At 42.6% G+C, this 26,254-nt stretch overlaps 1 protein-coding gene across 1 annotated transcript in view; it reads right to left on the minus strand.

Annotated features, from left to right (window-relative positions):
• CNTNAP2 (contactin associated protein 2) overlaps window positions 1–26,254 on the minus strand; it is a 653,718-nt gene that overhangs the window by 442,182 nt on the left and 185,282 nt on the right. Inside the window, exon 8 of the mRNA XM_070766812.1 lies at window positions 21,887–22,151. Coding sequence (XP_070622913.1) covers window positions 21,887–22,151 — 265 coding nt within the window. The remainder of the gene's footprint in view (window positions 1–21,886; window positions 22,152–26,254) is intronic.

The following is a 26,254-nucleotide window of genomic DNA, read 5'->3' on the forward strand; positions in this document are numbered from 1 at the left end:
TGTTTTCTTCATTTATTGTTATATAGATTTTGAAGGCTTCTAAAACTTTTAAGAGTACAAAGTGACCTTTAAATATTGTGGGGCATTGGTATACACTGATATGCCTTTTCTCAAGGGATGGAGCTAGCCTTCAAGTGAATGAATTAAGACCACCCAATGATATATTTAGGACTGAATCAAAGGCTATAAAAGGGATTGACCCCCATTGTTACCCCTCTTTTGATGAGGAAAGTGATGATTCTGCATGCTCTTCTCCTGTCATATTTATGAGATCAGTGGATCTAATATACTTTAATCACAGGCCCTAGAGCGAGGCAGACCTTGGAGGCTAGCTCCATCCCTTGAGAAAGGGCATATCAGTGTATACCAATGTCCCTTCTCCAAGAAGGGTGAAGCTAGGCTCCAAGTGAATGGAGACCTTTCTATGGGCGGGGTACTAGGGCCTGGATGAGACCCCTCTGCTAGGATGATGTGTTGTAATACCCCACAGCCAAATCCTGAGTCTTTCACGGTATAGGTATCTATCTTGCAGTGCCTAATGAATGGAGTGGGAGATGCCCACATATCTGCCTTACAAATCTCCTCAGTGGGCATCCTGGTGAGCCATGCCACCAAAGTGGCAGCACTGTAAGTGGAATGTGCATCAGTTGATAAGCGACCAGCTACCCACCATGGTGGAAGAAGCCTTACAGCCGAGGGAGGCTGGGTGAAAGGAGATGAATAGTGCTTCTGATTTACGGGATACAGCCATCCTCCTTATGTATATGGACAAAGATCTTTGAATGTCTAACATGTGCCATAGTGACTGCTGCTCTGTTTTTGGGTTCTCGTAGAAAGAAGGTAGGACCACTTCCTGTGAAAGATGGAGTCTAACTTCAGAGTGAATGTAGGGTCTAGGTGGAGGACAACTCTATCTGGGTAGAATGTGCAGAGGTCCCCCCTGACTGATAATGCTGCTAATTCAGAAATTCTATGGGTCGAAGTGACAGCCACTAAAAAGACCACTTTGAGGGTCAGGTGCATAATGGAAATGGTTTGTGCTGGCTCGAACAGTTCCCTAGTGTGCGTGTTAAGGACCAAAGCCAGGTCCCAGGTGGGGAATCTATGTGCCACTGGGGGACGTAGCTTGGAGACCCCCTTGAAGAACTGTTTGATGAGGTCATGTCCCATCAATGATTCCAGGGGCTGGCACTTGAGGATAGTTGATAGTGTTGCCACATGGTGCCATAGCGTGTTGATGGACAAACCCATGGCCAAGCCTTGTTTTAGAAATCTGAGGATGTCTATGATGGAAAGATCTAGGTGAGATCGTCTGATCTTCTCACACTACCTGCAAAAGTTCCTCCAGGTTGAGGAATAAATGCACTCAGTGGATGATCTTCTGATGGTTAGCATTATCTCAGAGAAACCAGGACTCTGCATAATCTTAAGGTGAGCCACTCATACACCAAGCAGTCAGTTGTAACCAGCTGGGATCTGGATGTAGGATGGACCCTTGCAATAGAAACTACTTTGGAAGAAGCACACTGGGCCAGTGTGTTGCCAACGGGATGACTTCCGCTTGTTTCTGCACGATTTTCCTCACTACTCTAGGGATAATTGGGAGAAGTCGAAAGGCATAGAGTAGGATATTGCCTGCCTTGTCAGTGGGTGGGAGCAGCTGACAAGGGTAGTTTACATACTGTGGGAGCTGATGAAGAGAAGACTCATTTGATTGTTTGCCACCATTTGAAAAACCTGAGAGGAGGACAAAAATTCTGCAGATGGGGATCCTTAGTGATACTAATATGCTAATGACCCCTGCCTATTTCTCCCTGAAATGCAATGTTACATCTCCATTTGACTGGTCTGGGAGGAATGGAAAAGAGAGGCATATTAACTTTATTGAAATCCCCCTACCACTACGAAGGGACCCTGATAGAAGAACTACAATACTAATAATAACATTTCACTTAGCACTTTATTCCTCTCCGTGTACTGGAGAAAGGACAGTCCTGACAAGAGAGAACAATATTGTTTACTGGGATCTTGCTCTATTTAATTGCCAGTGCCTATTTATTGTTGCCATGTAATTAATTAATTTATATTAACTTATAAGGGGACTAAACTTTTTAAGGATGGGTGATTGCTGAATGGACTGAGTGGAGAGTATGAGTGAGTTGAGTGGATTTATAATCTCATTTTAATTAAAAGTTTTATGTTTACTGTTTTTGGGGGAGGTGGAATGGAAATGGGGGGGTGTTATGGGTTAATATTAGTGATGGATGAATGGATGTGCCTGGAAGGAGAGAATGATTGGGATCAGTGAGATAAATGAAAGGGTCAGTTTGCCTGGCAGTCGGGAGGCAGGAGGAGAGGGGGACCCTATCTCTGGGGTGGTAAAGGGCCGGAATATTCCGGTCTTGCTGGAGAGAGGCAGATATGGGGTGAGACATGGGGCAGGCCGTTCTCAGGGAACAAGAGATTGTTGCTTGACTTCTGGTTTTGGCGTTGCTCTGTCAGCTGGGTAGTCTCTGTTCTCTTCAGGGCTATCCCAGCTTTTCGTGATTTTCAGTGCCTTTTTTGGCAACTCCTGACCCGAAGAGTTAGGGGTTTTTCAAGAGGAATTCCCAGCACACCCAGGGGTGGTCTGTGGACCCCCCCGAATAGTGAGGACACCTCCTACCGACTCATGAAATAACCGATCATTCCGATTGGCCCAAAGAGCTGGCGCTTTGATTCCTCTGTGGAAGCTGCTGAATATACGACAAGAAGGAATTGAAAGTGAGAAATCTGATCTCTTTTTTTTGCTATCGCACGATCAGTGTTATATATGACTAGAATGTTTTAGAGAGTGAATCCCTGCTGCTTGTGTCAAACTGAACTGAAGCTGATTGCCATAATTTAGAAGGCGGTGACTGCGTTGTAAATGGCGATGGAAGGAAAAAGATCTGCATAGGCAATCAGAAGGGACGCAAAATTTACATATATTTTACATCCGCATTAAAAGTCCTACTAAGTGACGCATAACTGGGACTTTTTTCATATTTACAGAAAATTTCTAATAATATTTCTAAATTTCACACAATGCTTATTTATCTGTTTTACCTTTATCTATATTCCTTAACATTTCTATGGTTTTGTGACTACCTTTCTACTACATACGAAAACCTAGTGCTACCTTACTTTGTATTACTGAACTACTTTAATAACCATTGTTCCATCACTGATTTGGAAGTACTTTTGGATTAAATTTTAAAATGTCTACTTCCATTATTAATACAATAACAAAGGCCTGGAGAAAGACAGCTACTCAACCTTCAACACCTTCTACACAATGTAGTTCCGACAATCCTCCCAACCCACCAAACCCACCAAACGAAAGAATCCCGGTCGATCAGACAACGTCTACAACATTAACCTCTTTGCAGGAGATGATGCTTAGGATGCAAGAGTCTATCGACAGGAACTATGAAGCAATGACAGGCACTATGGGAATAATGAAGGAGGATATAAAGAAAATTGATGATCGGGTCGGTCGCCTTGATGGAAGGATGGAACTGGTTCATGAAATCCTTACAAAAAATGACCAAAAAATCCAAAAAATTGAAGAAACCAATGAAAGAATAGAAACACACCTCCAACAGGCTGAAGGTAGAACGGAGTACATAAACAAAGATCTCGAAGAAGCCATTATAAATCTTGAACTTGAAAAATCAACGTTCTATTTAAGATTCCAAAATGTAACTGAAACAAAAGATTTACCCCAAGTGATGGCAGAAATCCTAGCCACTATGACAAACCAAACCACACAAGAGATTACACAACAAATGGATGATATATACAGGATTTCCACATCATATGCTAGGAGAAATCGACTTCCTAGAGAAGTTCACATCTGCTTCTTGAAACGCACCTTCAGAGATGAAATATATAATGCATCTAAAGACAACTCTGTCTCTTTTAAACAGAAAGAAATCATAACACTTCGCCAAATACCAAGGGAAAAAGGAAAACCATACCAGGCATTGGCACTAAGACTCAATAAGAACAAAATACCCTTCAGATGGCTAGTCCTGGAGGGCATGCTCATATCTCTTAGTGAAAAGAAACATAAAATTACCACAGTAGAAGAGGTTAAAGATTTTCATGAGCATGTTATTAAAATAGTGGAAGAACACTACCCCCGGAACAGGAAATAAAAGACAAGACTAGTATTGATGAATTTAGTTCCAAGGATGCCCTTTCAGATAAAGAGATGAGAGATAATCCTAGAAAACATGAACATGACAGATACGGCCCAACGACTAGAGCTCAAACTGAAGCCAGAAAGGAGAAGAGATGAGAATGTTGAAATCCACCATCAGTACAAGGAAATAACATTGCTCTCCATAAATATTAATGGCCTAAATTCCCCTTCCAAGAGGAAGAAAACTTTCCATAAACTAACAAAACAACACTTTGATCTAATTTGCCTCCAAGAAACTCATATCAAATCCCGAGATGCCGAGGTACTATCATGTCCCAGACTTGGTGAAAAATTTATATCATTCGTAAATGTAAAAAAGAGAGGAATAGTTGTATATGCTAAGGCAAATCTTGCCCCCAAATTAATTTATTCGGATAATAATGGTCAGATTTTAATAATACAAATTTCTTTGGGTTTAAAAAGACTAAATATAATTACAATATATATGCCCCATCGATTCGGCAATCTATATTTTTCTCCAATCTCCACAAAACAATTTGGAATTAAAACTAGAAAATCTAATAATCATGGGTGATTACAATGCAGTACTCAACAAAAAATTTAGCTCCAAAGCCAAATCCAGAAAACAATTATCATCAACCTTTGATGACTTAAGCACTGAATTTGCACTGCAAGACGTCTGGCGCTATTACAACCCACACTGTCTAGAATATACTTTCTTCTCTGTCCCACATAAATCATGGTCATGCATTGATATGGTTTGGCCCACCCCTGAAATCATTAACAAAATTACGCATGTGCAGATACTTCCGAATACATGAGTGGACCATAACCATATAACTCTGAAATTGAGAATCCCTGCAAATTCCTATTTCCAAAGATGGGCCATGAATCAAGCGGTACTTAATGAAAAAGACTTCCAAAATTTAATTTAAAACGAATTACAAATTTTTCTCCAAATTAATCAGGACAGAATAACAACAACCCAAAATTTATGGGATATCCTAAAAGCCTACACAAGAGGCATCTATATTGCGTACACAGCCAAAAAGAAAAAACAAAACAAAACTCAATTTGATACACTAAATATTAAAATAAAAAATTAGAAGAAAAACTACAATTAAATCCAACTAATTTTAAAATTCGAGCTGAAATAAATTTGATTAAACATGAAATAAATATAAAAACCCAAGATGAAGTATCCTGAAAACTAAGAAGCTCCAGGCAAAAACAATTTGAATTTGCCAATAAACCTGGTAGATGGCTATCTTTACAGCTTGCCCAATAGAAGAAAGACAAAAATATTGAAGCTCTATATGATGAACTGGGAATCTTAAAAACCTCCCACAATTATAAAAAACAAATAATTGAACTTTTTTTTCTAATCTGTATAAAAAGGAGGACATAGATGACCACTTAATCTCAGAATTACTACAGCACTCAGACATAAGTAAAATAAAGGAGGAACACCGGGAACTCATGAATAAGAAAATAATGTCACTAGAATTAGAAAAAGCAATTGCCAATCAAAAAAATAACAAAACCCCAGGGCCGGACGGCATCCCTGCGGAATTATATAAAAAAATATTAACCTTGGAAGGACAAGATCTATTATTAGGTTGGCATGCCTACCTATGGTATGGAAGAGATAAGACATACAAGTATAAAACATATATTAAGAAACTCACTCACGCAAATCTAGAAAGAAATTAAAAAGAAACACTATTTAAAAATACTGGAATGGGTATCTCCAATTGAATTAAAATACTATCCAAATTTAATCCAATTAGAAAACACAATTAGATACAAAGAATTATTAGATGAAGAAATAAATTTAAGAACAAAGGACGAATTAGAACCAAGAGGTAAAGTGCTGGATTGGTGGACCTATCTTCAAATAAAAGATGCCTATCAAAAAGATAAGAGAGAACAGGGATTTCAAATGGGAAGGGGAGGCCTAGACAGGACACTCTTCGGAAGTAAGGAAAAATTAATTGGCAAAATATATAAATATTTAATCAGATATGAAACATGGGTGGAAATTGTAAAGGATAATGTGATAAGTTGGGGAAGAAATTTTTGGTATCCAATTGAATTATAAAAATGGGAAAGACTTTGGACTTTTAACTGGCAGATAACTAGATCTAATACATTCAAGGAAAATCAGTGCACGATGTTCTATCATTGGCACTTGCCACCGGAAATATTATCTAAAAGGTTCCCAAATGTTTCTCCGATATGCTGGAAATGCAAAAAAAGAAAAAGGTACATTTTACCATCAATGATGTACCTGTTCAGAGGTCAAAAATTATTGGAATAAGGTGGTGGAATGGTTAAAAGAAATAACAAAGGAAGAACTGGGGAAAAAAACCCAGAATTATATTTACTGGGTATTTGATTATCCCCATTTTGACAGCTGCAAGGATAGTATGTGCTCAACAATGGAAATCTGATAAAACACCAGAAGAAGGGAAGATAATTAAAAAGGTGATGGATTGTGCTGAGATGGACATGCTGTCAAACAAGTTAGAAGGGAAAGAAGATTCAGAATATTATAAGATATGGGGAAATTTTTATAATTGGCTAGAGGAAATAAATATAAAAAAAGGTCAAGGATAAGTATCTAAAAATGTAAAAATGCAAAGTAGTACGTTAATAGAATAATAAAAAGAAAGAAAGAAAGAAAATGGAACATTCTCCAATTGAAAATTCTAAAAGAGCAGGGAAAGCAATTTCCCAAATGTTTGTTACATGTTTTCTTTTGTTTTGTTTATCATTGTAATGTTTATGTATGTATAAAAAATTACTATTTTTTTTTAAAAAACCTCAAGGCTCTCCTCCCAATGAATTTTCCTATTACTACTAGACACCGACATATTCAACATTATTTTTGTCTGTGAAACATGGCTAAAAGACCGTTGAACTTACCTGAACGGTCTTCTCGATGCACTGCAAGGAGAGTCCAAGATGGGTATTCTTCAGTCTGATTGGTAGGGACTGAGTTTAATTTAAATATTTAAATATTTAGTGCTAGGCAGGCACCGCCTCCCCCTTAGCCCTCCAGTCTAAAGAAAAACGAAGGAGCAGTAAAGCAACAACAACATTTATTAACAAACCAATACTGTAACTTCAACTGTAATGAAACGTACAATCCCCCCTCCCACCTAGGTCCAGGCCCTAGTATCGGGAGGGATTGGACTCTCCTTGCAGTGCATCGAGAAGACCGTTCAGGTAAGTTCAACGGTCTTTCTCCAATGCACTTGCAAGGAGAGTCCAAGATGGGATATGCCCAAGATAGGATCACAGGGAGGGAGAGGCCTGGACCAGGGGTTCCGAAAAGGCACACACCCCTTGCAACACTCTCCTCCCAAAGGCTGCTTCCGCAGAAGCAAATGAGTCAATTCGATAGTGTTTGATAAAGGTCGAAGGTGCCGCCCACGTGGCGGCCCTACATATGTCCTCCAACGAGGCCTGAGTCCTCCAGGCCGATGACGTAGCCGCACTACGCGTTGAATGTGCTGTTATCCCCGATGGAACTGGGGATCCCTTAGTCCTATATGCTTCCCTTATACATTCCCTCAACCAGCGACTGATAGACTGGGACGACACCTTGGAGCCCATAGCCCTAGAGGAAAAGGACACAAATAAGGCTTCTGAAGTCCTAAAGGGATGAGTCCTCCGGACATAGATCTTAAGGGCTCGCCTCACGTCCAGTTTGTGCCACCTCAGTTCAGAGGGGTGCGTCCCATGAGAGCAGAAGTCCGGGAGTACAATGTCCTGGTTTCTGTGGAAGGAGGTATTCACCTTTGGGATAAACGCTGGGTCAAGTCTAAGGACCACCTTGTTCGGGTGAAACTGGCAGAGGTCCGGTCGCGTAGATAAGGCTGCTATCTCTGAGACCCTCCTGGCGGAAGTGATCGCAACCAAGAAGGCCGTTTTCAGAGTCAAGAGCCTTAGCGGGATCTGGCGTAATGGTTCAAAAGGAGGGCCTGTCAGCGCGTGCAGCACCAAGGGCAGGTCCCAAGAAGGGAAGCGATGTGTCACCGGTGGCTTTGTGTTGGCTGCTCCTTTCAGGAAATCCCTGATCCAGGGATGCCTGGTAAGGGAACGGTGGTTATCTGTCGAGATGATAGTGGCTAGAGCTGCGACATGCCGGCGTAGCGTATTGGGAGCAAGACCTTTTTCCAGGCCTGCCTGTAGAAAGGTTAATACTATGTGCGGCGACGCCGTCTGAGGATTTATCCTACGTTGCTCGCAAAAGCTGCAGAAGGCCGCCCAAGTGGCCTGGTAGATCCGCGTGGTAGATGGTCTGCGGGCTGCTTGGATCGTGGTAATCACCGTGTCAGGCAGAGCTTGGCGCTTCAGATATTCCCGCTCAAGTGCCACACGGCTAGTTGCCACCACTGAGGCTCCGGGTGAGACAAGGACCCCTGGGTTAGAGAGACCCGGTGATCCGGGATCCTCCAGCTGGGTGACAACGAGAGCTGCACCAGGTCTGCAAACCAGGTGCGGTGAGGCCAGTACGGGGCTATTAACAGAACCTCTGCTCTCTCCTCCAGGATTTTGCGTATCACCCTGGGGAGGATGGATACAGGAGGAAACGCATACAGGAGACCCTGAGGCCAGCGAAGAGTCAGTGCATCCACTCCTTCCGCCCCCGGGGACTGGAAGCGAGCGAAGAAGCGAGGCAGCTGCGTGTTGAGGTTGGTCGCAAACAAGTCCATCACTGGATCCCCGAATCTCATCACCGCCTCCTGGAAGATTTCGGGATCCAGCCGCCATTCCCCTGGATCTAGTGTCTGACGGCTGAGCCAGTCTGCCTGCACGTTCTCCACTCCCGAGATGTGCTCCGCTGACAGTGAGGCTAGATTCGCCTCCGCCCATCTGAGTAAATTTGTCGACTCCTTCATGAGTCTCCTTGACCGTGTTCCCCCCTGCCGGTTGATGTGGGAACGTGTGGAGACATTGTCGGTCAGGATCCGCACGTGTTGGCTCCGTACCAGATGTGCGAGGCTGTGAAGGGCCAATGAGACCGCCTTCAGCTCCAGGAAATTTATGTTTACGTCTTGCAGGTCTAGGGGATCCCAGAGTCCCTGAACCATGTGTGAGGACAGATGTGCTCCCCACCCCGTCAAGCTGGCGTCCGTTGTTATGGTGATGAAGTCTTTCTCCAGGAATAAGGAACCCCTGGCCAATGATGGGGACCTCCACCATCGTAGGGAGTTGCGAACCCTGGTGCTGAGAAGGACTCTCCTGTGGGAGTGGCTGGACCTTCGTCTCTGATATGGCAACAGGAACCATTGGAGTGGGCGCAAATGATGTCTTGCCCAAGGTACTATGTCTATGCATGAGACCAGAGTCCCTAAGATCTTTGACAGCTGGGCAAGACTGGGGTATTGTTGCAGCCCCAGCTCTCCCAACAGTTTCCGGATCGTTCTTTGTCTTTCCTGGGACAGGAAAACCATGCCCCGGCCCGAGTCTATGGTGGTGCCCAGATGGGCAAGGCGTTTCGTAGGCGTCAAGTGGCTTTTCTCCCAGTTGACTGTAAAGCCGTGGTCTTGTAGTGTTTGAATTGTCAGCTGTGAGTCTCTGCGTGCCTGCTCCCTGGTTCTTGACAGAATGACGATGTCGTCGAGGTACGCCATCAGGCGAACCGACTGGCGTCTGAGACTGGCCGTGAGGACATCCAGTAACTTCGTGAATGTCCTGGGAGCGGAAGAGAGCCCAAAGGGCATCGCTGTGTATTGGAAGTGGTCCCCGTTCACACAGAACCTTAGGAATTGTTTGTGCTGTGGAAAAATGGGGACGTGAAGGTAGGCCTCCTTCAAATCTATAGATGTCATCAGGTCGTTCTGCCTTATGGAAGCCAGGATGGTCCTTAGTGAATGCATTTTGAATCTCCTGTATTTCACGTGGAGATTCAATTGCCGTAGATTGAGGATCATGCGAACCCCTCCTGAGGCCTTCGGGACCAGGAAGATTGCCGAGTAGAACCCCTTGCCTTGATGTTCTAGGGGTACCTTTTCTATAGCCCCTATCTCCAGCAGATGGGACACTTCTCTGAACAGGAGTTCCCTCTTCTGTGGGTCTGCAGGGGTGCGGCAAGACAGAAAGCGTTGAGGGGGGGATCGCAGGAACTCGATCCGCAGTCCCTGGGATACCGTTGACGTTGCCCAAGCGTCTGAGGCTGTGGTCTCCCAAGCTTCCGAGAAACACAAGAGCCTGCCACCCAAGGCTGTGTTGACCGGGGAGTCACTTGGTTTTCCTGAAGCCCCTATTGGATCCTCTGGAGAAACGGCGGCCCTGGTATGACCTGCTTCGGTCAGCCTGGGAAGATCTGTCTGGCCGGAAGGATCCCTGGTTGTAGGAGCCCTGGAAGTACGGCCTCGACGTCTGGGTGTTGGTCGAGGAGGGCTCTGCACGAAAGGGTTGACGCCTTTGGTAGGGGGTGAAGCGTCTATCCTGCTTCCTGTTAGCCCTGGGCATCACTTTTTTCTTGTCCTTGTCCTCGACAAGGACATCATCCAGGACCTCTCCAAACAGCTTCTTTCCTTTGAATGCGGAGGAGGCTAGACTCCATTTAGATTTGACATCCGCTTGCCAATTGCGAAGCCAAATGAGTCTGCGAGAGGCCACGGACGACGCCATTGCGCGTGAGGCAAATTTAGCGGCATTAACGGTGGCATCCGCTGAGAATTCCGTGGCCGCCAGCAGTTTGTTGAGGTCTTGTCGAAGTCTTCCGTCCTCAGGGTCGGCCCTGGCCTGGATCTCTTGAATCCAAAGGAGCATGGCCCTGTTAAAAAATGAGGCCGCCGAGGCCGCTCGTACGGCCCAGGCAGCCATCTGGTGTGTCCTGCGGACCACATTCTCCGCCCTCTTGTCCTCCGCTTTCAGTCCTTCCTGTGACTCAGACGGGATAAGGGCGTTAGACACCAGACTCGTTACGGGCTTATCCACCGTCGGGAATTCCAGAAGGCCTTCCATCTGCTGGTCGAAGGTATAAAGCTTCTTGTCAAGGTTGGATGGCCCCTGGCCCGTCGCTGGGTTGTCCCACGGGCGTTGGATCGTTTCCAGGAACAGCCGGGAGGATGGGATGTTTACTGCTTCTTGTCTTGGGAGGTCAAACAGCCGTCCTGATGGTGGGGCCGGCTCAGATGACCCCGCCTGGCCTCCCTCCCCGGCCTGGTCAATGGTAAGTTTTGCCTTGTTCAAAAGTACTTTAAAGAGGGAGGATTTAAAGAGGCCTGCAAAGGTGGGCTGCTCTGGTGGCTGGTCATCTCCGGACAGGTCATCATCCCCTGCACTGAAGTCATCTCTGGATGAGTCCTCCTCATCCATGGAGCCCACCAGGGAGTGCGTATCTGGGGCCATCCAGGGGTCCCTGAACCTCTTTGGAGGGAGTCCCACCGGAGGTGGTTGATGTTGCTGTGCGCCAGTCGCTAGGCCCTGTGTGTACACATTAGATATTAAATCCTGTAGGGACTGGGGCATGCTTTGCCAGGTGTCCTGAGGATTGCGCAAGCCTGCAGCCATAGGTGTGAAGGTAGCTGCCTGCGCATATTGTGGGGGCTGAGAGGGTAGGGCGTAGGGAGACCACTCTGAGGCTGGCCTCGTCATGCAACTTGGTTCTGCCCTAGGTGGCGCCCAGGCCTGGATTCCCCTCTCTGGAGACCAGTCACGGTCCATGGCTGAGGCTGATGTCCCCTGGAATGCCATGGGGGAGGCCATAGAGGGGTTGGTTGGAGGCAGCTGACTTGGGGGGATGGCAGGCCCCGATGCCTTCTGAGAAGCTTCCAGTTGCTTCTCAAGCGCTCTGATGCGCTTTTCTGCCTCCCTCAGCGAAGACCCCTGAGAGGTCTTGGTCTTAGAGGCTTTTTCTTTTGGGGTACTGGGCCTGGTAGCAGTGGCCTCCTCCCCACTCTGCGCTTGCTCTGCCATGCCCCGAGGAGTACTCACGATCCAGTGGGATGAATCAACAACCCGACTTGCAGGCCGATGCCCAGGAGCTCTGAGTAATGCCGGCCTCTCGTGAAGTGAAAGCGAAAGCGCAACTGATGAGGCCCCCTCTGCGCCTGCGCATCGATTGAGGGGAGGAAGCGTGCTCGGGTAAGGCTCCAATCGGGAGACCTTACCAACATGGCCGCCGGCTCGGCAACGAGAATAACGCGCCCTGATTGGGCCCCGGGAAGGTGAGACCGGGTCCTTCCGGTCCTTCCCAAGATGGCCGCCCTTCCTCTTCCGGGTAGCCTCACCCAAAATGGCCGCCGGAGGGCTTCCCTGGTAACCCCTTGGCAACCAAAATGGCCGCCGGCCGTTGCCGTGGAAAACGGGCGGGAACGCTCAGCGATTCCCGCCGTCCACAAACGGGGTTGAAACGGGCAAATTCCAAGCTGCTAGCATGCTCGCCTGCCTTTGCTGGGGTTTTTGGGGGCGGGGGGGGTGATGACGAAGGCGCGGAGACGTCCGCTCCCCCCCCCCGCGGGCCACTTGCAGGGAATCCGTGTTCCGGCCCTGCAGTATATTCGCCGGGAGGGGAACGGACCCCCCCACGGCATCAACCGCCTCCTCGTCCACCGGGCGCTACCGCGGAGGCAGGCAGCCCGGGGGCTCACTCCCGAACCACACAAGCCGTTTTCTGTGGGTTCCCAGTGGGGAGGAGCAGCAGGCACCTGAGTAAACCCCCTGGAGGTTAAGAACCCAGAGCCGCTCGAGGAAATCCACCCCAGCTGCACCTAAAGAGAAAGAAAAGAGAGAGAACATTAATAAAAACATAACATTTAATCAAGAAAAACAAAAAATAACTTGCACAACAAACTCAGAAGTCCCTTTACTGCGACTGAGTTTTTTAGACTGGATGGCTAAGAGGGAGGCGGTGCCTGCCTAGCACTAAATATTTAAATATTTAAATTAAACTCAGTCCCTACCAATCAGACTGAAGAATACCCATCTTGGACTCTCCTTGCAAGTGCATTGGAGAATGCATCCTATCCTGACTCCATCATTACATCAAGAAACTATCTTTTCTTCCGGTCCAACCATGAATCCCGTAGAGGAGGTGGAGTAGCTATATTCTACAAAAAATCACTAAACCTAAAAAACATCCAAGTTGCACATGATCTTACCCTCCCTGAAACTATTGTCTGTGATCTATCCCTGAATGTCACACTTCGCTTCCTTCCTTGCAACCGAGCCCCTGACCACGACATCACACATGCAAAAAAATTAACTTCACTACTAATATGGGCAGCCTCCTGCCCATACACCCCTATCTTCCTTGGTGACCTCAACCTACCCCACATTAACTGGGCCCTAAATGAATTCACTGCAGAACCCATCCATGCTACCATATACAATGCTATTAACAATCTGGGACTGAACCAATTAGTAACAAACAATACTACACTCAACAGCTGCCTAGACCTCATATTCTGCAACAGCAAAAGCCCAATTTATGAACTACAAGTAAAATAACATTTTTCCAACAGCAACCACAGCATGATTAACTTCAGCCTCAACCTACACCACTCTAAGATTCACCCTAATAATGCGACACCCAAGTACAATTTTTAAAAAAGCCAACTACGAACTCATAGATGCCAATCTCTTAATTCTAGACTGGCAAACTCTATTCTCTGATTGTAACACTACTGATGATCTCTACAACACATTTTGCTTGAAATCAAAAGAATTATCAGACTACATGTACCACTAATAACAACCATAAGCAAGAAAACTAACTTACCCATCTCAATAAGAAAACTACAAACAAAAACAAATCTCTTTGGCGGAAAAACAAAAAAGGTCGCGTGGCAAACTTCAAAAGCCGCTACAAAAGCATATGTCACCAAATAAAGACAGAATGATTCAACTACCACAGCAAACAAAAGGAATACCACCTGCGCACCAAATCTAACCATGCCTTCTACAACTTTATAAATAACAAATTCAAGGACTCAAGACCCATCCCACCACTAAAAGGACCCAACAATAAATAATGCCATGATGAATCAACCAAAGCTAACCTCTTCAACACCTTCTTTGACTCTGTCTTTGTTAACAGCAAGGGCTCATCCCCAAAATTCACCAATCACACCTCAAACAATCACAACGACTTAACTCAAATAAACTTCACTGAAGACTGCGTTGAAAAAGCATTACACGATCTCAAACCTTCTCTATCAGTTGGACTGGACAGTCTATGTTTCCTATCATTCAGGACCAGCTCATTACCAAAGCTATGGTCGAAAGCAACCGTCATCTCCATCTTTTTAAAAAAAGATTCCAGTCTAGTTGAAAACTACAGACCAATTTCACTATGCTGTGTCACATGCAAAGTCATGGAATCAATGGTAAACCAATCAATTACTCTCCACCTAGAAACTAATAACCTACTCTCTAACAAAGAATCTGCTTTCAGAAAAAAATTATCCTGCAACATGCAACTCCTTCACTGCAAAAATATATGGACTACACATCTCGATCAAGGAACATCTATAGATGCAATTTATATTGATTTTGCAAAGCCTTCAACTCATGACAAACTATTTCTAAAACTCAAATGTTAAGGCATCTCAGGATTCCTCCATAGTTGGATAACTGTGTTCCTATCAAACAGATAACAAGTTGTTAAAATAGGGAGTGATATATCTAACCCTGTTTTGGTTAAGAGCGGCGTCCCCCCAAGGCAGCGTACGCTTCATAATCTACATAAATGACCTTTGCAATTGTGTTCTCTTTGCCGATGATGTGAAACTTTTCAACACCACTGATAACACAGCTACTCTTCAGACAGACCTTAACTCTTAAAAAAGGAATTGATAACTGTCTGAAGATCTAAATAATGTTAGAGAAGCTTAGCTTTACCCCCTAGACCTATTGTGCCTCTTCCTTCCTTCCTTCCTTCCTTCCTTCCTTCCTTCCTTCCTTCCTTTTTTCTTTCTTTCTTTCTTTGGTTTGTATGCCATCTCTTCCGAAGATTTGGGGCAGCTCACAACACATCAAAACAACATAACAATACATCTAAAAATCTAATGTGGCTAAAAAGACTTAAAAACTCTAATATACTTTTTAAAAAAACCATTAATCACCATTCACTAAACAAAACATACTAAACATTAGTTGGTCAGGGGCTAACATCTAATGGCCCCAAGCCTGGCGGTATAAATAGGTCTTTAAACTTTTACGGAAGGCAAGGAGGGTGGGTGCAGTGCGAATCTCCGGGGGGAGCTGATTCCAGAGGGCTGAGGCCCCCACAGAGAAGGTTCTTCCCTTAGGTCCTGCCAAATGACATTGTCTGGTTGACAGGACCCTGAGAAGGCCAACTATGTGGGATCAGACCGGGCGCTTGGATTCATGAGGCAGAAGTCTCTTAGGTAATCTGTCCCGATGCCATGTAGGGCTTTGTAGGTCATAACCAACACTTTGAATTGTGTCCGGAAACTAATCGGCAACCAATGCATTCTGCAGAGTGATGATGAAATATGGGTATGCCTTGAAAAGCCCATAACCGCTGTATTTTAGACTATTTGAAGTTTCTGAACACTCTTCAAAGGCAGTCCCCTGTAGAGAGCATTGCAGTAGTCAAACCTTGAGGTGATAAGGGCATGAGTGACCCTGAGCAAGGACTCCCTGTCCAAATAGGACCACAACTGGGCAAACCTGGGCAAACACTCCCCTCGCTACAGCCAAAAGATGGTGTTCTAAAGTCAGCTGTGGATCAAGGAGGATGCCTATGCTGCAGACCCTCTCTGAGGGGGTCAGCAATTGCCCCCCCCCCCACAGGGTAATGGATCGACAGATGGCCGTGTCCTTGGGAGGCAATACCCACAGCCACTCCATCTTGTCCGGATTGAACTTGAGCCTCTTGGCACCCATCGAGACCCTGACAGCCTCCAGACACTGGCACATTACTTCTACTGCTTCACTGAGTGAACATGGGGTGGAGATGTATAGCTGAGTATCATCAGCATACTGATGGTAACTCACCCTGTGCCCTTGGATGATCTCACCCAGTGGTTTCATATAGATATTAAACAGCAGGGGGGAAGAGGACTGACCCCTGAGGTACCCCACAAGGTAGGAGTCAACCTTTGTCCCTCCACTAACATGGACTGCAACTGACCAGAGAGGTAGGACAAGAACCACTGTAGGATGGTGCCTCCTCCTCCCAACCCCTCCAGTCGGCACAGAAGGATACCATGGTCGATGCTATCAAAAGCCGCTGAGGGGTCAAGAAGTACCAGGACAGAGGATAAACCCCTATCCTGGGCCCACCAGGGATCATCCATCAGCATGACCAAAGCAGTTTCTGTGCAGTAGCCAGGTCTGAATCCTGACTGTTGAGGGCCTAGATAATCAGCTTCTTCCAAGGATCACTGAAACTGAAGCAACACTACCTTCTCAACAACCTTCCCCATAAAGGGAAGGTTGAAGACAGGATGATAGCCTGGTCCAAGGAAATCTTCTTGAGGAGGGGGTGCACAAGTGCCTTCTTGTAGGGAGCTGGAAAGGACCCTTTCCTCAAAGAACTGTTGGTAATCTCCTGGACCCAGCTCCATGCCACCTCCCTGCTGTCTGAAACCAGCCAGGAGGGACACGGGTCCAATAAACAGGTGATGGAACTCACAGCTCCAATGGCCTTGTCCACTTCATTAGGCGTTACCAGGTCAAATTTCCTCCAAACTGGTAGACTAAGACGAGCTCCTGTCACCTTTACTGACTCGTTGTCAGCCGATACTGCATCCCAGTTGGAGTCAAGGTCAGTCCAGATCTGAGCAACTTTATCTGCGAAAAACTTATTAAAGTCCTCAGCACTACCCTGCAAGGGTTCGTTAACTCTCCCCTGGTTAAGGAGGAAGCAAGTCACCCTAAACAGTGTGGCTGGGCAGGATTCCACAGACGCAATCAGGCCAACATTGTATGTACATCTTGTCAACCTGATCGCCACTTTGTAAATCTCCATATGAACTTTTACAAGTGTTTGGTCAGCTTTGGATCTGCTTTTCATCCAATGCTTCTCTAGACCTCTCTTCTGGTGTTTCATCCCCTGCAGTTCCTCAGCAAACCAAGGAGATCTCCAGGGTCTGTTGCCAAAGAGAGGTCTCAAAGGCGCAATTCAGTCTAGAGCCTCTGTCACAGCTGTATTCCAGACTGCAGCAAGAGACTCTGCTGAACTGTGTACAAGCAAATCAGGCAAAACCCCAAGCGCCCTTTGAAAACCTTCTGGATCCATCAGGCATGTGGGGCGGAACCTTCTAATTAGTCCCACCTCCCTGCGGGGGAGGACTGGAGCCTTAAAATCAAGCCTCAGTAGAAAATGATCTGATCATGACAAAGGCAAAGTCTCTAAATCCTTTAATCTCAGATCATTACTCAACAGCCCTGAGAGGAATACCATGTCGAGAGTGTGCCCCCTCTCTTGAGTTTGGCCCTGAATTACTTGAGTCAGGTCCATGGTTGCCATGGTGGCCATTAACTCCTGTGCCAACCCAGAGGATTCGCCGAGCTATGGCAGATTAAAACTCCCCAGAAATTAAGCATAGAAAAGAATCACAATGCTTTGGGAAAGTGGTGTTCTTTCAATAAATAATGAGATAAAAGTTCACATTTACTTAATTAATGTCAACAGAAAATGTCAAGCTGCCAAAGGACACATTATAAAGCTACACAGCTACAGACACTGACAGGGAAAAATCCATGGCCAAATTGCTCTGCCAGAACAATAGCTACACTTCATCCTGAATGATGAATTCCATTTTCAAGTTCTAAATTATTTTCCTCTGGAAAAAATAACATAGGCTTTTTTAGAATGTCTAAAGAAGAATATTCATGAGGAACAATGTGGTGTATTACCGAAAAGACAATGTTAGAAATATGTTGAATGCCTTGTAATATTTGGAGCACATAATGAATAAGAAGCTATAGTGATAAAGCAACATGATCATTTGAATTGGGCTTTCTTGTTCAAGATATTAGAAGACATGAATTTTGGAAATAACTTCATAAAATTGATAAGATTTATTTATACTTCACAGAAAGAAAAAATAATTGTTACTTTGTAATTAGGAGGATACAATTTGATATTTGGAAGATAGATATTTATTGTAGGATGAAGTTAAGGTTAATGTGGATTTTTAAAAGAATTGTATGAGATTTGTTAAACAGATAATCCTTGAATTATAAACACAATTGGTTTCAGAATTTTGGTCAGATGCCATGATGGTTATCAAGCGAGATGCCCACATGATCACGTTGCTTAATAACCTCAATCCCAGTTCTTCCCATTGTTTTCTGTCTATTTAATGAGCATAACATATGCAACATAACTGATTGTTAGATATTCAAAATATCTGATTGACATCAAGTTGGACAAACCTATCCCCCCCACACACACACTTTATATAGGAATCAACATAGTGAGTATTAAATTCCTATATTTAAAAATGTTTCCAAATCAGCTAGAATATTTTTGTACATAGAAGTGTGCTGAACCTTAACAAGGACCCATTTATAAAGTAGATAAATTTGGTGCTCTGTTAATATTTGTTTAAATGCCTGTAATTAATAGCTACTTTGGTGGATCTGTAAACAGTTTCTGATTCTGCTTACTTTGCTATTTCACATTGAGACCATGCCAATAATAGCAAGAATCAGGTTATAGGCATGGAACCAGAAGAACATAAATTGAATTGTTGCCTCAACATCTAGAACTGTTTGTTTTTAAGCAACAGTCTTTGCTTTGTCTCTTCTTCATTGCTTGATGGCTCAATATTTTTAGTTACAGTAGTAACTCTTCTTAAGAACTTAATTTGTTCCGTGACCAGGTTCTTAAGTAGAAAAGTTTGTAAGTAAAAGCAATTTTTCCCATAGGATTAATGTAAAAGCAAATAATGCATGCAAACCCATTAGAAAAGAAATAAAAACTCGGAATTTTGGTGGGAGGAAGAAGAGGAAGAAGAGGAGAACAGTCACTGCTGAAGGAAGAAGGTGAGGTGAGGGGAATAAAAAAAATCCAAAACTTTAAGGCTTTAAAAAGAAGAGGGACTCTGAGGTGGCAAGGAGGAGCACGCACCTCCCAACGCAAGGCTGGCTCCCATACACTGTGCCAGAGAAAGAAACCCAGGCGGGTGAGAAGGGGGAACCTCCTGCTCCTTTGACCAAAAGGCTGCTGCTGCTGCTGCTGCTGCTTGCTTCATCTTCCTTCCCATGCTGAAGGGCTCCCCTCTCCTCTTGCTCACTCGCTTTGTAGCTGGTGCCTTTCCTTCATTGTGGTGACTTCTCAGTTTGGCTGAAGCCGAGTTGATCCAGCCGGAACAAAGCGCCCCCTTTTGCCTTTCCATGCCAAAACACTCCGGGAGCCAACCTTGCTCCAGGTGTATGGGAAGCAACGCAAGGGAGTTACCACAGCAAAGTGGTTTATTCCCTCTCCAAGCACCCAAAGAAAGGAAAACACTCCATTCACTCTGGGCTGCAAAGAGCAAAGGGAGCATTTCTTTTCTCTGGGCACTGGCAGAGGTTTATTCCCTTTCCAAGCACCCAGAAAAAGGAAAATGAGTCATTCCATGTGAAATGGACCAATTTTAAAGATCATCTCCAACTTACCATCTCAGATTTTAATGAAATTTGGCACATAGCTTCTTTATGATAAAAAACTATGCTGTGCAAAATTTTAGTTCAAAAGACTAGAAATTGGGAGTTCTAGGAGACCTCAAATAAAGTTTGCAAAATGCTCATTGCAGCTGTGTACTTAGTACACCTGCCAAAAATCAACCTGAAAGGCCAAGTAGTTTTGAAACTACAGCAGCCTGAAGATTGCTGAAAATTCATTTTTCAATATTTTTTTGCAGAAAAGCCCGAGATGGTCGGGATTAAAGGGGGAATAGCAGGAAACTGGCCAGGCCTTTATGCCACTCTCAAATTTCCTGGGAAATTTTTCCAGGCTTGGGTTCTTAAGTAGAAAATGGTTCTTAAGAAAAGGCAAAAAAATCTTGAACACCTGGTTCTTATCTAGAAAAATTCTTAAGTAGAAGCATTCTTACGTGGAGATACCACTGTACAGTAATACCTCATCTTACAAACTTAATTGGTTCCAGGACGAGGTTCGTAAGGTGAAAAGTTCGTAAGATGAAACAATGTTTCCTATAGGAATCAATGGAAAAGCCAATAATGCGTGCAAGCCGATTAGGAAAATCCAAAACATTAAGGCTTAAAAAAAAAAAAAGCTGCCGGCAGATGAAGCTGAGGTGAACGGAGTGGGGGGATGGACAGCGAGAGGTGGCAAGAGGTGGCAGTTCCAATGAAGCAAGGCGAAAAGAGCCTCTCTTGATCTCCATGGGTCCCTCCCGTTTTTTCCCACCCTGTCCTGCACCTTTCTCCCCTCTTGATCTCCATGGGTCCCTCCCGTTTTTTCCCACCCTGTCCTGCACCTTTCTCCCCTCTTGATCTCCATGGATCCCTCCCGTTTTTTCCCACCCTGTCCTGCACCTTTCTCCCCTCTTGATCTCCATGGGTCCCTCCCATTTTTTCCCACCCTGTCCTGCACCTTTCTCCCCTCTTGATCTCCATGGGTCCCTCCCGTTTTTTCCCACCCTGTCCTGGACCTTTCTCCCCTCTTGATCTCCATGGGTTCCTCCCATTTTTTCCCACCCTGTCCTGCACCTTTCTCCTCAAAAACGGGATGGACCCATGGAGATCAAGAGGGGAGAAAGATGCAGGACAGGGTGGGGAAAAACGGGAGGGACTCAAGTCTCGAGGTGGGACATCCCAGTGGCTGGCGGCAGGTTCGTAAGGTGAAAAAAGTTCGTAAGAAGAGGCAAAAAAATTCCGAACCCTGGGTTCGTATCTCGAAAAGTTCGTATGACGAGGGGTTCGTATTATGAGGTACCACTGTATTTTCAAAATACCTAAATTGTTATACTAAGGTAAATAGTATGCTGCTAGTCCTCTCTTGATATACAATCTCCCATTCACATTTTTTTACATGCATTGTTCCAGATACAACATGTCAAAAATGATCAAGGATTCATTGTTAGCCAATAATTTGATTTTTTTGCTCATTTTTATGTGGAAAACTATGCATCATATACAATTTTCTTATTAAGCATCACTGTTGTCTTTGGGATACAGTTGAATAATCACAATTCCTTTCTTCTATTCACTATTTCTGTTTCTTCTTTTTGATTGTACTGAAAATGGCACTGTTATCATTGCCTCTATTTTCTCTATTCTATTTTGATGTCTTCACTAATATCAGCATTTAAAATTCAAGTTTCTTAAGTTTGTCCTGATTTAAGTTTATTCATGTTACTCTTTAAAAGTGTTGCTATGGGGTGACTACAATATGTATTATTGATGTCAAAGAAAAATAGCATAATTTATAATCCTCCATTGTGTTTGTAAGAATAATTTCTATTCTCACTCCACAACACATCATTTATCCCAAAGTGATTCAATTCAGCTCCATTATGAACTTTAACACTATAGTTGAGACAGATAAACGTTGAATTATTTGTACTTAAGTATAAATAATTCAGTAAGTAAGAAATTCCTTTACAAAGGTAAAATATATCATCTAGTTTTTTCTAACAAATCTAAAACAATTTTTTTTGTAACCAATTACTTTCCACTAAGTAGGAAAGTTCAAAATCACATGAAGAAATACTTTGTAATCTTTAAAAAAACATGAGTTGATATGCTCACCTGAAGATATGTTGATTTTATTCTTCTTCACTCCAGTAACATTGATACGGACATTGACTTTTCCCTCTGTCAAGTCAATATATATGCTACCCAGTCCTTCAGCAAAATTGCTGAATAACAAAACTCCATTTGGATTCCATGTCCGAAATTGAAAGCTGACTGAGAATAATTCACGATTTGGATGGCCAGGCACTTCCAGGAAACTAGTAGCATTAAAAAATACTGGCACTGTATGAGGCTCCACACAGGAAAAGCTTAAATTTCCCTATGTAAAAACAAAATGAAAAACACATGTATGTAAAATCCAATATCTTTCAACTGTGCTTACAAAAATAATGTCATGATAGCTTTGCTAATAATATAATTATATTGACCCAGTGAAATATAGAAATTTAAAACATATTAATTTATGGGAAAATATTTAATAATATAATCATAGTGACAGGTATTATTCTCCTAAACTTAACAATCCTTGGAATTATTAAATATGCTACTGTACCTGGAAAGTAGAATGGAAACACAGATGTAATAAATATTTAATATTGTTCTTAGATATTTTAAAAAAATTTAAAGCACTTACAAAAATGTTGTTCGGTTATTTCTAATTTTATAATACAAATGTGTATGTATGTATGTATGTATGTATGTATGTATGTATGTATGTATGTATGTATGTATGTATGTATGTATCTATGCATGCATGCATGCATGTATGTATGTTTGTTTTCATAGATTTTCATGGTTATATGTATGTAGATGGTTGTGCATTTGGGTTTTTCCCTAGATAATATTTTGAGTGTCTTTGCAACGTTTTGGCGAAATCACATTCACCATCATCAGGCTAAAGTTATTGGCTTCATGCTGCATTGAATATGGTTTTTAACCATACTCAAAGCAGCACAAAGCAAATAATTGAGAATTTGTTAATTCAAAAGACTTGTTAACTAGAGATTTACAAACTTCAGACATTAACCATGTTACATAGCAGATGGTTCCATTTCCCAAGTTCAACTTAAATATTCTGCATATATTCCTGCTCTAGGAAAAAATGTAAATGATGTTGTATATGTCCTTAAGTTAAAATTTTGCTTACTAAGTGTTGGAAAATTGACAGCCACAGGTTATGTTGTTCATTTTTATGAAAAAGGTTGTAAAATACTTAAGATATGAAAGATAAGTTTGTTTATTTATTTATTTATTTATTTATTTATTTATTCAATTTTTATGTCGCCCTTCTCCTTAGACTCAGGGCTGCTTACAACATGTTAGCAATAGCGCTTTTTTAACAGAGCCAGCCTATTGCCCCCACAATCAGTGTCCTTATATATGTCATGTTCAATAAGATTGAAATGGGTAACCAACATGCTGCGTACTCAACTCCGAGGACTCAGGGTGGCTTACAACATATAAAAACAATACACAATAGCCTAAATCCAATTAAACTTAAAACTAACTAAACTAAAACCCAAGTTACTTTAAAAAAATCAATCATTCCCATTCAAACAAACAAATATATATTTCATTCATTGGTCAGGGGTCTATAATCTAATGGTCCCAACCCTTGCGCCATAGATGAGCTTTCAAATTCTTGCAGAAGGCGAGGAGGGTGGGGGCAGTGTAAATCTCTGGGAGAAGCTGATTCCAGAGGGCCAGAGCCCTCCCCCAGAGAAGGCTCTTCCCCTAGGTCACACCAGGTGACACTGTCTAGTTGACGGGACCTAGAGAAGGCCAAAGCTGTGCGAATTGACTGGTCGCTGGGATGCGACAGGAGGCGTTCCCGTAAGTAATCTGGTCCGATGCTATGAAGGTCTTTATAGAATTGAATTGTGTCCAGAAACCAATTGGCAGCCAATGCAACCCAGGAAGAGCTGGAGAGTTATGGGCATACCTAAGAAGGCCCATGACTGCCCGCGTGGCTGCATTTTTCACAATCTGTTGTTTCTGAACACTCTTCAAAGGTAGCCCAATGTAGAGAGCATTGCAGTAGTCAAAACACGATATAATAAGGGCATGAGTAATTATAGTAGAGTCTCCCTGTCCAGATAGGGGCACAACTGGTGCACCATGTAAACCTAGGCAAATACCCCCCCTCGCTGCAGCCGAAAGATGATATTCCAAAGTCAGCTGTGGATCAAGGAGGACGCCCAAGTTTCAGACCCTCTCTGAGGGAGTCAAAAGTCCTTCCCAGAGTGATGGACAGACAGATGGAAGTGTCCTTGGGAGGCAGAGCCCACAGCCACTTCATCTTGCTGGGGTGGAATCTGAGCCTGCTAACACCCATCCAAATCCTAACAGCCTTCAGACACTGCACATTACTTCTACCTCTTCACTGAGTGGACACAGGGTGGAAATGTATACTTGAGTATCGTCAGCATACTGATGGTAACTCACCCCATGCCCTCGGATGATCTTACACATCAGTTTCATTTATTTTTATTTTTTAAAATAATTTTTATTAAATTGATTTAAAAAACAACATAATAACCAATGAAAAACAAACAAACAAACATATATACATTTACATATTGGCAAATACAAAAAGAAGAAACTACAAACAAAAACAAAAACAAGAAACAAGAAACAATAACAACAAGAACAACAATAAACAAATAACGAAGAATATATCATTGATGTCCCCATGTGAGGAGGAAAAGTACAATCTCTTCTAGTATCAAATTATTTTCTGGTGAAAGACAATCAATATTCACTGTTATTCCTTTTGGTTATCAATATCTTTTTTAATATTAGATTTATTTACATTGTCTTTTTACTGTTGTTAGCCGCCCCGAGTCTGCGGAGAGGGGCGGCATACAAATCTAATAAATAAATAAATAAATAAATAAATAAATAAATCCTATTTGTTATTATTGTTTTCGTAGCTGCCTTCTGTACACACTTTGTTAATTGATTTAATTTCATAAAAATTTTGTTTTCACAAAACAACTGTATGCATATTGTATCTAATCTGTTGTCTCAAAAAACACATGTCATAAAATATTGCTATTGTCATGTTTTAATTTGAATTTTAGTTTCTCCTCTTGAACCAATCATAAAAAGAATTCCATGTTTTATAATAATCAGTGTCTTCCTTGTTTTTTAACTTAAGAGTTAAAGCATCAGATTCTGCACAGTCCAAAATTGTTTTTAATATTACTGAGTCTTTCGGTGGATTAGGTTGTTTCCAACATTGGGCTACCGCCATTCTAGTTGCGGTCAGTATATGTATCATTAAATAATATTTATTTTTGTCTATTTTCTGATCTATAATCCCTAAGAGGAATGCTTCAGGTTTTCTACTTATCTTAATTTGAAGTATATCCATTATCCATTTTTGTATCTTGATCAAAAATTTCTTTATTTTTGGGCAGATGCACCAAATTTGATAATAAGTCTCCATGTGTTCTTTGCATCTCCAACATTGTGGATTTATCGCAGAATACATTTGCGCTAGTCTTGTTGGAGGGAGGTGCCATCTATAATACATTTTGTATATGTTTTCCCTAAATGCCGTTGATTTCGTTAATTTGTAATTTTTTGACCAGATTGTGTCCCATTTATCTAAATTTATGCTATAACCAAAATTTCTGCTCCAGCTATGGATATTGTTCTTAACTATATAATCCTCCATTTTGTAATTTAATAAATATTTATACAGTTTCGAAATCATTTTTCTTTCCTGACCTAGAATTATTTTATCAAGTTCTACTTCTCCTTTTTGTATCCCACTAATTCTTTTATCTTCTTGATACCTTGATTTTATTTGGATATATGGCCACCAATCAATTCTTATCCCATTTTTTTCTAATTGCTCCCTAGTTTTCAATTCTCCTCTTCCATCTAATAATTGATAATAAGTAACCATTTTATTTAAATCTTTTGTGTTGGGATGCATTATAGCCTCTATGCTGGTGAACCATTTCAGGAGTTGTGGATAATGTGCTCTTTTAATTCTGGTCCATACCTCATATATTGAATTCTAATAATATGCTTCCTAAAGTACTTATGGTTTTTATCTTTCCTATCCCATAAAAAAGTGTGCCACCCTAACATTAAGTCATGGCCTTCTAATAACAATAATCTTTTGTTCTCTAATTTAATCCAATCTTTTAGCCAGTCTATAGTTGATGCATAATAATATAATTCAAAATTGGATAGACCGAAACCACCTTGTTTTATATTGTCCTGTAAGTACTGTATTTTAATCCTAGATTTTTCCCCCTGCCCAAATAAATTTTGTTATAATTCTATTAAGTTTTTGGGAAGAAGGATTTTTTTAAAGTAATTGGGATTGTCCTGAATAGATATAGTATTTTAGGTAAGATGGACATTTTGATTGCGGAAATTCTTCCAATAAGGGAAATTGGTAAC

Source organism: Erythrolamprus reginae, chromosome Z, assembly GCF_031021105.1.
Source record: "Erythrolamprus reginae isolate rEryReg1 chromosome Z, rEryReg1.hap1, whole genome shotgun sequence".
NCBI classification, from domain to species: Eukaryota; Metazoa; Chordata; class Lepidosauria; order Squamata; family Dipsadidae; genus Erythrolamprus; species Erythrolamprus reginae.